Raw genomic sequence first — 14,070 nt, 5'->3', positions numbered from 1 at the left:
CTGCATGTTCTGCTGGGTCCAGTTGACCAAATTAAGAGTTCTTGTGATGTGTCAATGCCACTAGCTGACTGGAGGTTTTCCTACAAGTCTTCAAGCCTCAACTCTTACGAGATCAGGGCTTCTGGCACTTTCGGCGTACCGAACTCTAAACCGAAAGGAGGCGTATCTGGGTCTGATGGTTCATGGTCTTCATAGATTGAAGACAAAGACTTGAAATCCTTCGTAGGTAAAGTTTTGTATGATTTTTCAACCTCCTTAGTGACAATAGCAGGTTTAATGGGCAAGGCGTTGATGGCCTCGACGCCAACGATGGCTTTGATGCCAACAATGGTTTTGAAAGCTTGATCAAAGCCCTCGAGGGGCTCAATCCCTGACTCGATAGAGTCTTCGACGATTTCTCATCGAGTCTTCGACGATTTCTCATCGAGTCCTCGAATGTTCGCGTGGGGGGGGGGGGGGGGATTTAGTTGGGGGCCTACCCGTTGCTAATTTCCCTTTTCACTCTTTCAACGCCTTATCGGTCATTATGTTCTGATCTTGATGGTCGTGCCGATTATTGAATACCTCCGTCCCCAAGTACCACACAGACAGAATGACCAAATACGGTCTGTGCAATCTTTGAGACCACAGGTGTAGTGAGCCGTCAACTGGAACCAGGAAACGCCGGAAGAACCCCTTTGACCACTGTAAGGCAATAGAAGGTTATCAAACTAATGCAATATGGACACAGCAATAAGGAACTGATTGTAGCAAGGCTTACCTAGATGAGCTGTGGGCCAGGTTGTAATGCACTAGGGGCAACCAGCAGGGACAGTGGGCCGGGTTTCAGAGAGGCTTGGGTAGTAGTTCCACACCTGGGAAAGTTGGCACAAGAGGGGTCAAAACCCAGTTCAAAGAACAAGGTCCAAGCCAAGGGACAGTCCGTTTAAGCAATCCGTGAAGTAGGTGCAGGGTCGAATATCTTTTGAACCAAGTAAGAAGAGTTCTAGGGCAAAGGTAACAGATGACGCCAGGAAGAAGTAGAGTATCCAAAAACAGTCCGTGGTCGTAGAGCCGATGAATCCTTGATGAAAACAATAACGCCAAACAGTCCTTACGAGAAGCAGCTGAGAAGCGCTGCCACCGTGGTTTCCGGCGCTTTTGACTGTTAGTTGTAGTCACATGATGCAAAAACACGGCAGCGTGAGAAAACACGTGATGGCAGAGGATGAATGTGATTGACAGCAGTTCACCTCACGTGACGCGTGAATCGCCGTGTTCCTCGGCGGTGCTGCAAGGCATACGAGAGTTTCCACGGGAGTTGCCAGGACAATGAAGGTCGGAAAACACCTGGAAAACCAGTCATCCTTCTCCAGTGTCGGGCAGAAGGTCGTGTTCTTGTGCCCCGATGTGCAGCGAGAGATGTGCCAGGTAAATGCGAGCTGATCGTGGGTTGCCTAGTGGGTTGCCTAGTAGTGGGCACACTGGGAGACGTGACACATTGCTTCACAAGACCAACAGTTTGCAGTTTCCTGCTCCACACCACCAAGATACCACAGACACACTCAATGAGGTTCAGTGAGTGACATCTTGATACCGCAATCATGGTATTATTGTAACCCGGTATTCGGGGTTGATGTTGTCGATGAGGCCATCGTTTTTCGAAGTATGTTGCTGTTCTAACTGGAACCAAAGCACGCCGTTATTCTCTCAAAGCGTTGGCTATCAATGAAAAAACGGAACTGAAGCTAGCGGGTGCTAAATGTACCAGTGATAACATTAACATCAAGACGCAGGCCCTCAAGGAACATTGAGTCAACCACATTGAGACAAAGCGGCCGCTCCCGAGTATTTTCTTTTCCATGAAGCAGCTGCAGACTAATATCAAAAGATGAGGAATACAGGGTAGGACACAATCCATTTGCAGTGTATTTAACTGCAACAAGTCAGAGCTGATGGAGAGTGCTACCAGCAGGGGAAGCCCTGTGACCTCATAACATTTTGTGGAGGTGGAGCCAGAGCCCAAACAGATTGTACAGCCCGCAAGTTCGAAGAACCAGAGCAGCAGAGAGTGAGATACCCGAAATCCAGTGTGCTGGACCAAAAAGGAAGTGATAAGAACTAGAGTAATAAGGAAGAGGTACCTAGTAGTGGTGGGCATGCAGAGTGGTGGGCAGGATGCCCAAAGAACAGCACCAAGACTACTGCAACGGGAAGTCTGAACACCCTCCAAGCAGCAGCATCTGCAGACGGCAGACATCTGACGAAGAACCGAGAATGGGAGACCGAAGAACAGCCAAGAGTGAGAAACAGTATCCGAGCAAGAGCTGAGCCCTGCAACTGTACCCGAATAATGAGAGGTAGCAGGAGAACTGGGAACAGAACGCCGCCAGGCAAGAATCATCACATACGTGAAGTAACTCATCCCAGTCCTAAGGACAAAATACAATCAGAAAGTTGAATGATTGCAACTGTAAGCTCTAAGGGAATGAATAACCAATAACCCAGTAGGGAAAAACCAGAGGTATAAATACTCCAGTTAACAAAGGACGTGAACAAGATAGAGTAAGATGTAAACAAGCCAGGTGGGGAGCCAACAGAGACTGGGAAAGGAACCCCTGGGAGAATGGGCAAGAACCATACATATTCAATGTTGAAGCCTGGAGAAAGTGTAACCCAGAAATAGAATAGAGTTATCTTGAGGAACTACAAAAGTCAATGAGAAAGACTATCAAAGGAGATTACACTAAGAAGTATATAATCCAAAAGTAAATCTGTATATAAACTATCCAGAACAAAGATGACCAAGGGTAGAAGAGACATTTTCCAGGCCCATTTACTTTAGTTCTATTAAGTGATAGACTCAGATTGGGTTAGTTTGTACAGGGGACATGCTTACTTTGGACTTCCTAACATCCGACGAGCACCTTCAGTTTTCTTAGAGAGGGAGGGCATTCCCTTTAGCCAAAGGGAGAGATATGCTGTATTCTTTAATTTTACTAAAGAGTACATAATGTCCTCAAAGTGTCCGACTCCTCCTTCCGACCCACCACCGTAAGCAGCTGAAAGGGTTTTCATTCAGAGTTGTATGTGGAGCTGCTTTCTGGACGGTCACATTAGGCATCATCCCTTGGGCTGTGGGCGCTTTATAAATGTTTATTAATAATAATAATAATAATAATAATAATAATAACCCAGAACTCTCTTTCACCTGACCGAGCACGTCTGGTCTCTTTATAAGCCCACAAATGTGATAAGTGATATTTTATACGTACTAATCTTCTTAAACCTACAGAGACTTTTTTGTTTCTATTCATTTCATCAGGAGTTAATATCTGTACCAGCTTATGATTCATAAAGGCTGTAATCTCAATGAGGTTGTGCTATGATGCAGGATTACTAGGTATATATTTACCTTCGATCATTTCTCCCATCCCTGGTGCAAATTTCAAAGTCATGGAAGTTAGGAAACCGAGGAGTTTACATCTTTCCCAGGCAATGTGCCCCACCTTGCCACAATCAATTTGAACCCAGAACATTACCTGTTTGGAGATCTCTCCATCCTCTATGCTGAATGTAACAATATTGAGGTGGCTTTGAGGCACAACCCCAAGCACGTGGATGGTGCCCTTCCCATAGGAGTATGCAAGCTGGTAATTGACAGTGTCGCTGCAGGGGGAAGTAGAAAAACAATATTGAAGAGCAGAGAACACAAGAATTGGCTATTGCCAAAGTTAAGGTGTTTTAGAGTGTCAACCTTTCACATACATGCTTTCTGCAACAAATAAGCTACAGAACAATCACTCAGAAAAGGTAACAAAGCTTGCAGTTTATGAATCTCTTCCGCGAATCATCAGAAGAAATAACTACACAGACGGCCCCTTCTTCCTACCCCAGTCACAAGCTGCTTTTCTGTAAGCAATGAAAGTATTTACGATACACAAGCCCAATGGTAATGAAGCACTTAAGGCAGAAATGCTGTAAAGACCTTAACTTTAATCTCTTGGATAAAGGTGTTTATAGAATGTTAGATGCATCTTAATTACACTCCAACCAATTATGAATGGTGTGCCAGTTACAGCTCATCTCTGTTCAGATATGGCCTTAAATGACTGTTCACATTAAGCAAGACTAAGGGACTGCAAGCTTGGCACATGCTTAAACCTTCTGCTAAAGTACAGATAATGGGCAAATAGCCAATTAAATGGAATGGCACAACCGAGAATGAAAAAAGGTTTCTTATTCTTAAAATGCTGTTAAAATGAACACAATACTGCAGGTGCAATATCTGTGTCTAGAAAAAGAAGAAACATCTCAGACAGGAGAACAGAAGAACAGGCTCCAACTTTTGTGAAATGGTCCTTGTATAGGCTTGGTAGATCAGCATATTCTATCCTGCTACACTTTGTCATAAAATAGCACCCATACTGCACAGTGGTCAACTAGAGGACATTGAAACAGCACCAGATTGTAGAACGCAAATATAAGTGTGTTTACCTTCACATTGTCCAGGGGCTCCCATCTTGTATAGCTTTGACAGTCAACAGAGTAGAATGTCCGCTTTCGTAAATCTGAGGCCATCCACTGTAGTTAAACAAAGACTCCCAAACAGGGAGTGGTATTTTGGAGAATGGCCAGACAGTGCAGATTCGCACTAAATTGGGATGCCCGCCAGGCAGTTTCATGTTACAGCTCAGCTTTGGTCTGATATGGAGCCTCTACATAACATCCTCAATGGCCATGGCTATGACCTGAACAACAATGGGACCATCAAGTACTCCAGTAGGACTGGCATTTGTTATGACTGTTAGAAGTATTTTCCTAGACTCAAAGGTTATGATCAATCCGCATTTCGGTTCCAGGACTTCTACCAATATTCACAACTGTCCCATGGGTAGATTAAGTGGAGAAATCAAAGCTAGACACACGAGCGCAGCAAGAGGGCAGAAGGGAGGTAAAAATGTATGTGGTAATATACAATTACACACTATTGAAGCAATTTCCACACATGTCAAAATATACTTCAAGATGCTCAAATATAGAGTTAATTACTTCGAAGTGTGCGGTCTGTATCGTTAACTTGGGAATCTGCTGGTGGAAACTAAAGGGATGTTTTTTTTTTGTCTCGCTTCCTGGTTTGATTATTTGTATGGCGCTCACAACCTAAAGAAGGTATCTGAACATGCTTCCACTAGTGCATTTCTATCGAATGTCCATCTAGAATGAAAAGGGACCAAACATAGCATCTGAAAGCAAGAGAGAGAGACCTTACAACTGGTTGTAGTGACATCATTACATGATGAAGGTGTTAGTGGAGTTTTCCCAACGTCCTACTAGCAAGTAAGACTTTAGTAAGCTATTGCAGTGGTTTGTAGATTCCCCAACTCTTAGTATCAGTCTGTACTAGCTCAGGACTTTGGTAGAGTGGCAGAGCAGTCAGGCTTATTTTAAGATGAAGATTTGAGCTGTAGGCAAGTACACTGACTCTTCCCTAGACAGGCACAACAAAGAAGCACTTACGCATATACTCATATAAAAAGTATATTTTTATTATATTTACACAAGAATCATTTTAAATACTTCAGACCTTTACAGTAGAACACTTAGGAATACTTGTTAATACACTTCAATGGGCACTTTCACTTTCATGTCTGTTTGCGGTTACATTTGTAGCAACGTTAGAACGGGAAAAGAATGCTATTGTATTATCGGTTATTGTGCACTCATGCGGTTTCCAATGGGTTATACAGTTATACAGTAGTATATTTACTCTGCAAACACATATAGCAAAGTCACTTAAAGGGAGGAAAATGGTTAGCATGAGCTTAGTTCAAGATTCTAGAGACTGTTTCTTCGGCTGTTAAGTCTTTTAAGTCCAAAAATGCAACCCTAACTAAAGGCACTTTGTAAAGGGCTTGAAGTCTTGGCAATCATGGAATAATGAAGAGTTCCTGGGGATTTCTTCGAGAGTTATTGAAGCAGCAAGTTAACTAACAATGGAGACCTTAAATAGACTCGAAAAGGGGACACAATCAGTGGCTTCGGTCTAAGTAAATAGGGGGTTGCCCTGGACACCTATGTGCACGCCAACGCTCTGGCACGACTTCTAGGAATCCAGCAAGCAATCCCTTTTTCCCCATAGTCCCTTAGGTTAGAAGAACATTTTCGTGCTGGATGTTCTGCGATGTTGCAGCTCTGTACCAGACCTCCGGATTGCTTGGTCTGGTGACTGAAGGCAAGACAATGGACGGGACCTTCTCAGCAGCCGTATCGAGGGAGGACCTGTAGCACGATTTTCAGCAGCTTCTTGGTTCATTCTGGTTTTGGGACCTTTTCTGCAGCACCAACAAAGGGCACAGATTGTCCGATCAATCTTCACTTCCTGCAGTCCCACTCTCTGGTGAGGGGGTCTGGGCGAGTTGGATCAGACCTCTGGATTGTCCTTAAGGTTTCAGCAAGATTTGGAAAGATTCAGACTTTCCACAACGATGCACTCGAAATGGGCAGATCTCCTGGTATTTGGGTTCTGCAGCTATGGAAGCTCCTAGGCCCTCGGGAGATGGCTCATTTCAAAGTTAGTCTTGGGATGGGTTGTTCCCACCAGCCAAAGGGAACGAATCTTCCTCTTCAGAGCTCCTCTGACGCACAGAAAACAGGGTCAGGACAGCAGTGGTTGCAAATGGTCTGCAGGCGTCTCTGGCCGTCTTCTTCGGTTACTTCTGTTTCCAGTGGTCAACTTGCTTTTCATTCCAGAAGCCTCACACCTTTTATACAGTTCCCACCTTTTATACAGTTCCGGTACACACTCCTCTGCAATCTCTCGCAGCATTTTACAGAAATGGGTGTTTGGCTGCCCAATCAGGACATCCAGACCCACCCCTATGGGGGCTAAACCTATTTTGGCACTCTGGCAGACAAAGGAGAAGGGGTGGGGGGTCGTTGCTTGGCAGCCATGGAATAGGCTGCTCTCTTCGGGTGCTCCCGCGGATCCAGAACAGATCCTGGCACCAACAGCCTTAAAATACTCCAAATACACTTAGGAAACACTTAGGAAAGGAAAATCACCCGTGGCCTGAATCTACGTAAAACGGTGCAGCGGGCCCGGCGCTCTAATAGAAATGAGGCCTAATCCGTGAAGCAAGCAGCGTATTCGAGGAAGGAGCCCTGCGGCAACAGTGCGATGCACAGTGCGATGCACAGCACTACCTAAAGTCAGACGGGCACTCAGCGGCCCACAGAGGGCCAGTTGAGAGGGAAGCAAATGGCATTAAGGCCCCGGGCATTATATTAATAACCCCAAGGAAGCCCCACAACCACAGCTCTGCAACAACATCCCTATTTACATAGAGACACAGACAATAAGCACCCCACATGGCTCTTGGGGCCCATGATTAAGGAGGCAGGACAGACCTGTGGGAAGGCCGCACCGAACGGATGCGACACATAGGCGGGCAGCCACCGGAGAAAAGTAACAGACTTGAGCTTGCAGACCTGTGCAATTACCCTCCGAGCAGCGCAGGAGAGAATATCAGGAGACATAAATTAATTATGCGCAGACCCTAGAAATAAGTGTCTCAACTACTGCAGCCACAAGGGACACAGTACTGCAGCCATGCTGGAATGAAGAACCACCGCAGTGACCCATCCTGCTGCGAGGAGGCACGGAACAACACGAAGAGCCTCAATACATAAACAAGCGCAAAGAGAACATTTGACCTACTCGATACTCACCCGGTGGCGGCAGGAAAGGGGAAACACTACCCAAACAACCAGACAGACACATCGTTAGGCTAAGAAGGCCCAGTACAGAGGGTGGAAGAGTACCAAAGCAACAACACCACTACATAACGTCGAAAAGATCAGTTCTGAAGCAGGAAAAGGATGACTAAAAATAACAAGACCAAGGGAAAACAACAAACAATGGACATCTAAACAGGCACAGTCCCCGGAGGCATCCTCATCAGCAAAGGGAACCACACATGAGAAGACCACCCGCTTCGTGATGACCACCACATCCTTGAGGCCATAGCAAAGACCGAATGGGGAAGCAAAATTGACACGGCGGAACTGAAAGCTGCACTCGAAACTAAAGTTGACCCTGTGATTGTGGATGGGAACCTTCTAAGACAAGATGTAAGGAAGTTAGCGGAACGTACAAGCGGCCTGGACAAACCAACACGGAAGACCAGCACAGCCAATGCCAAGGAGGTGCATATATAACAGCAGGTGCGCAACCTGGAAAGCCGTGCTGAGGAAGCAGAAGGGCGTGCGCGTCGCAACATAAGAGTGGTGGGCCTGCCGGAAGGAGAGGAAGGCACGGACCCCACAAACTATGTGAAGAACATGCTGATGCAGGAAATTGGAGCAGGGGTGCTCACACAAGGGTTCACAGTGGAGAGAGCCCACAGGGCTCTACTCAGGAAGTTCTCAACCAGGAGCTCATCCCCCCACCCCCCTGAGCAATTATAGCCAAGATTCTGAACTACAAAGACAGAGAAAAGATCTGTAAATATTTTGGTAAAGGTGGAACAATAAGCAGAGCATCGGGGACAGTCACAGCGTACCCAGACTACACCATGCAGGTACAAAGGCAGCGATTGCATTATGGGGCGGTCAAGAGGCGGCTGCGGGAATCTGGATTTAAATACATGCTGCTGTACCCGGCAAAACTCAAAATCCTGCACAAAGAAAAAGCGCTCTTCTTTGAGACACCCGAAGAGGCAGTGAACTGGCTGGATGCACAGGGCAGTCCGGCGGACACAAGAGGTCGAGATCAGAACGGACAAGATTAGTGAAACAGCCGCATGGGGGATGCAAATATGGGTCTGTAGCCAAACTAGCAAATAAAAATGTTGCCTCAGCCATATAGAAGGAGGAAGCCAGGCAGAACTCCCTGAGAAGGGATAGAAGTTAGAAGCTATAGTCAATGGTGAAGCCATGGAGTGGCCCGAATAGTAGAACTGAAATAGTAATCAATAAGTGGGTGCCAACTAGAAATGAATGGCACATCGCCATTAATGCGAGAGCAACAGGGACAGGGAGTTCTTACCCCCAGAAGTTAGTGTAGTTGGGACATCACTAGGGTGGACCCCCCCTCTGGCTTCTATTGGCAGGACTAGATGCGGGTTAGCCTGAGATCCAGGGATGGAGCTGGGCACCAGTTGTGGATGGGAGGGAGGAGGGAGTTGGGACAGTTAGAAGGGGGTTTTGGTATGGGGGAGGGAAAGGGGGGGAGGGAGGATCAATCAAGATAACTCAGGAGCTCAACACGAAGGTCCACAAACACAACTAAATCTGCACAGGAAAAGGTGGGGGAGGAGGGCGGGTGTTGTAGGAGATAGCTGAAATGGGGGATTTTAGAATTGTGACCTGGCATGTACGCGTGTTAAATACCTATATAAAATGTAATAAAGTCATGATGTATCTGCACCAGCAAAAAGATAGATATAGCAATGTTACAGGAAACCCACTTAACTAAAGAGAAACTAGAGTTGATGATGAGGAAGTGGAAAGGGACCATAATAGGGGCCACATACTCAGCATATGCAAGGGGGGGTCCTTATATGGATTGCGCCCCACGTCCCATTCAAACTGTTACAACAGGAGCTAAGAGAAGATGGGAGGATGGAGATAGTGAAAGGGATAGTGGGAAATAAGGTTGTCAACCTGAATATCTATGCCCCAAACGATGAAACTGCACCTTACTTTAGAAACCTGTATGTCACCGTTGGCCCATACATGGAAAGCGCGGTCATAATAGGAGGGGACCTTAATTGTACACTAGACCCCAAGATGGATAGCTCGGACAACAAAATATCCAAGCTTGACCCGGCAGCAAGGGCCTTGACACCACACATACAAGAATTTCAGCTCATTGAAATCTGGAGGAAGCTCCACCACAATCATAGGGGGTATTCACATTATGCTGCCCCACATGATCTATACACCAGGTTAGATTACATGTTGGTGTCTGGCTCTGTGGTGGACGAGATTAAAGAGGCGGAGTACAAAGCAGCAGTACTATCAGACCATACACCACTGCTGGTGACATGGCAGATCTCGCCACCCAGGCCTAGGATCCCGACATGGAAACTCCGGGCAGAAGCACTGAGGGACGCCACGTACAGGGAAGACCTAAGAAAAGCAATACACAAATACTTTGAACTAAATGCTGGTAGTGTCGAGTCAGCTGACATACTCTGGGAAGCATTCAAGGTAGTAATAAGGGGAACAGCGATATCAAAATCGAACGGGCTGCTGAGGGGCACATTGGTAGATCTGCAAACCACAGAAAAAGAGATTGAGTCTAAAATGTAAGTGGGCTCAGACTCCCCAGAAAAGACTGAGGCGATAGGACACCTGACCGGAAAATGTAAATCCCAGTGGGAGAGATTATGTAACCTCAACTATAGAAGTATATAGAGAGACAGCAAGAGGAAAGAGATAAGCCAGGCAGATTACTAGCCTGGTTGTGTAAAAGCGAGACCCCGAGACAAGTGATCCGAAAGATGCGCCGCGAGGATGGCGCACTCGAGGACACAAGAAGGGGTAAACGAGCGTTTTCAGAGATACTACCGCAAATTGTACACCGATACACCAGAGGTAGAAGAAATTGACATGAACGAAGTGCTGGAGGACATCATCCTACCTAGGCTAAAGGTGGCAGATAAGAGAAAGGCTTGAGGCACCACTGGAATTGGAGGAACTGGAATATGTAATCCGCAACCTACCCACTAACAAAGTGCCGGGGGCAGACGGCCTCCCGAGTGAATTTTATAAGACATACATGGCAGACCTGCTTCCACCAATGTTGACTATGTTGAATGAGGCTGCCGGAGACAGAAGCGGTCATGGTCCCGCTACTCATGCCGGGCAAGAAGGACACCAATTGCGGATCATATATGCTGCTGTCAAGGACAGTAAGATCCTCACTGCTGTGATGGAGAACAGATTGAAACCATTGATACAGTGCCCTGATCCATCATGACCAGACAGGATCCTCCAGCGGTGCATCGCTGATAATGTTAGGAGATTACACCATGTTATAGACCAGACTGCTGGAAGTGCTAAGGAAATGGCGATAAGTCTCGCTGGATGCAGTTAAGGCTTTTGACTCTGTTAAATGGCCCTGGTTCCTAGCGGTCCTAAAGAAGTTTGGAATAGGACCGGTGTATCTGCAATGGGTGAAATTATTGTATAGGGCGCCGATTGCCAGAGTCCGGATGGGGTCGGTGATATCAGAAAGATGGACGCTAGGCCGGGGTACTAGAGACAGGGCTGCCCTTGGTCCCTGATGCTGTTGATATTGGCACTGCAGCCCCTGGCGGCATATCTCAGATATCAATATGGGGAGGTGGGAATCACCACAAAAGGCGGACAGCACTTGATGTTACTGTATGCTGATGTATTTAAGCTACTCCGAATAAAATCTGCAATATATACTAGAGGTTCTAGATCGGTATGCACGAATATCGGGTATAACGGTTAACCCTAAGAAGTCCTTGATATTCCCACTGAGGAGATACATAGGGATACCCCAAGACATGTGCCCGGTGTTACAGGTTGAATGGGCGGTAGACACCTTCAGATACCTGGGGATAAATGTGTATCAGAAGGTGGGGGACGAACATAGGAATAACAGAGCAAGTAGTAGGAGGGATTCAACGCAGTACGACATTTTGGACAATGCTGCCCCTAACCATGATGGGGAGATCGGCATTGCTTAAGATGATAGTACTGCCCAGATTGCTACACAACTTTGCAAATGTCCCATACCTGATACCCAAACGCTGCTTTAACAAAATTCACAAGATCTGCAGAGAAATCATCTGGCATAATACTAGAAATTGGGTAGCCCTATGGAAATTACAAAACCCACATGATCGGGCCGGCATTAAACTACCCAATTTTGAGGTGTATTATTTAGCAGGTCAATTACAATGTGTAGCTAGATGGCTCTCCGAGGACACCACTTCGGAGTCCAGACTATTGAGGGCTGAATGTACACCATACTTCTTAAACAAATGGATATGGGTAACTTAGTCCTTGAAGAGAAGCAGAGCTGCACTACTGACCCTGGGTATGAAGATCTGGTATAGGGCCTGCATAATGCTGGGAAGCCGGACACCATACTCCCCGCAGGTCCCTTTGGTGACATTAAAGGGGATAGATGAGAAATTGAGACGCGCTATAAGGGAGCACTGGGAGCCAGTGGGGGTGACAACAGTAGGGGACGTTTGGCAACGAGAGAGCAGAATAGAATTTGATAGCTTAAGCGAGGACACAGGCCTACAGAGTGAAAAAAAAATGAAAAAAAGAAAAGAAAAAAAAAGGTGAATGTGTGGAAAACTCCTCCCCCTACTTCCTGCCTGCCCAGACACTCTGGAGCCTGGGCAGGATACCCACTGGTTCCAGCCAAAGGCAAAACACACACACTGACCTCCCCCTCCGAGAACGGTAGAAGAAGGGCTAACAAAGGACAACCACACGAGTAATGGCGAAAAGAGTAGGGACGCCCCAAGTCAGTACTTGGGTGCACCTATTGTGCACTACCGAGGCGATGGACAAAAAAAGAAAAAACACACAATAGTTGGCATAACACGTCCACTGCCACCAGCCATAACTAAGTTATTGTCTATGTGACTAAAAAGTCACAGGGGCAAGGTGGCGGTAGGGGATACTAGGTATCCCTTAGGCACTCCACTGAAGGTGGTGTGTGCCAATCTCTCAGACTATAGAGTTATGGGAGAAATACTAAGAACTGTAGTTACTTTAGGATACAGAAAAGGAATCTTAAAGGAGGACCCTAAGGGTGCCCAGCAACACTGCCCATAAGGAGCTGTGTGCTGCAGTAGTAAAACACTGATGCCTTTAAGAGCTATGGAGCAGACAGACTCCATAGTAAAGGTAGAATACAAAGTTCCAAAAGACAGAGCCCACAAGAATGAATGAGAGGGAAAAGGCTCCACTCATTCAGGATTGAAAGAAAAAGGCCCTTCTGCTGGGGGTGTCACTAGGAGAGGAGATCCAGCATAAACATGATAAATCTCTCTAACAGAAGGCTATCCTGAGGTAACATTCTTTGCTGCAGGGGTCACTCTTTTCCGTTGAAGGTTTTGCAACGTACAAGCACCTCCATTTGGTTGAAATGCAAGGGAGATGATCACGTTTTGTTTGTACAGTTGAGGTTGAGGTTGACAGTAGATTGGTTAGTAAGGTGAGAGGGGAGCTGGTGACCGGAGCAAGGTATGACCAGAGGTTCTGATAAGGGAGACACAAATTCTGTTTTAGGACTAAGATTTTATTTTTCAATATCCTGGGGCTCATTTGCCTTAGGTGGGGGGAAGGGAAGGCTTGTTAGTACCACTGGTGTGGGGTTCCAGAGAACAACTGCAATAGGTTGCAGGGGTAGCCATTCAAGTTAGGCCAAAACTAACACTGGTAAGTGGAACACAGCAGGAAGGCTTTGCTCTTTGGAGTAGTGAAGACTTGTGCAAAGTACACATCACACATACACAACAACAAGTAAAGGATTGTTGAAACTCATTAAGTACTATACAAATATATATTAAATATATATCTATTCAGGGACAAATCTTTAGTTGCAGGAGCGTTAAGGTGAACATTTAACGTAACAAAAAACCTGTAATTCAGCAGACAATTCAGGCAAAGGCACCTTAACTTGGCTCCACTTTTGGCTTTGAAAATGTCATCCAAATCCAACCATCAAGTCTGCCTTTTCATTTCTGAAATGCCTCTCGACTTCTATACTGCAATGCACCATGAGCGATATAGGTATTTATTTGGGAGAAGGTGCCCCCCCCCCCCCTTCACCGTCAAATATTTTAAAATGTACTGGACGGAATAACACCAAACCACAAAAGGATCCCCAGTCAAAGCTTTGTGCCCAAGTTGTTGGTCCAAATCTGTACAGTGATTTTAGCTGTTCGTTCAAGCAAATATTGACCCTTTGTGTCTATGGGAAAATGAATGGGAGAGTAGGCCGAAAGTGCATTTTTTTGTTTTCTTAATACATTTATTTAACAGATCTTTCCCAAACTTTCCAATCTGGAGGGCTACAAAGAACACATA

General features: G+C 46.0%; 1 protein-coding gene across 1 annotated transcript in view; it reads right to left on the bottom strand.

Moving 5' to 3' along the window:
* EMC1 (ER membrane protein complex subunit 1) overlaps positions 1–14,070 on the bottom strand; it is a 755,368-nt gene that overhangs the window by 629,604 nt on the left and 111,694 nt on the right. The window contains exon 6 of the mRNA XM_069610395.1: positions 3,522–3,648. Coding sequence (XP_069466496.1) covers positions 3,522–3,648 — 127 coding nt within the window. The remainder of the gene's footprint in view (positions 1–3,521; positions 3,649–14,070) is intronic.

Source organism: Ambystoma mexicanum, chromosome 8 (assembly GCF_040938575.1).
Source record: "Ambystoma mexicanum isolate Mex_15411 chromosome 8, UKY_AmexF1_1, whole genome shotgun sequence".
Classification (NCBI taxonomy): domain Eukaryota; kingdom Metazoa; phylum Chordata; class Amphibia; order Caudata; family Ambystomatidae; genus Ambystoma; species Ambystoma mexicanum.
The sequence above is the reverse complement of the archived record's forward strand: the minus strand, read 5'-3'. Positions and strand labels throughout refer to the sequence as shown.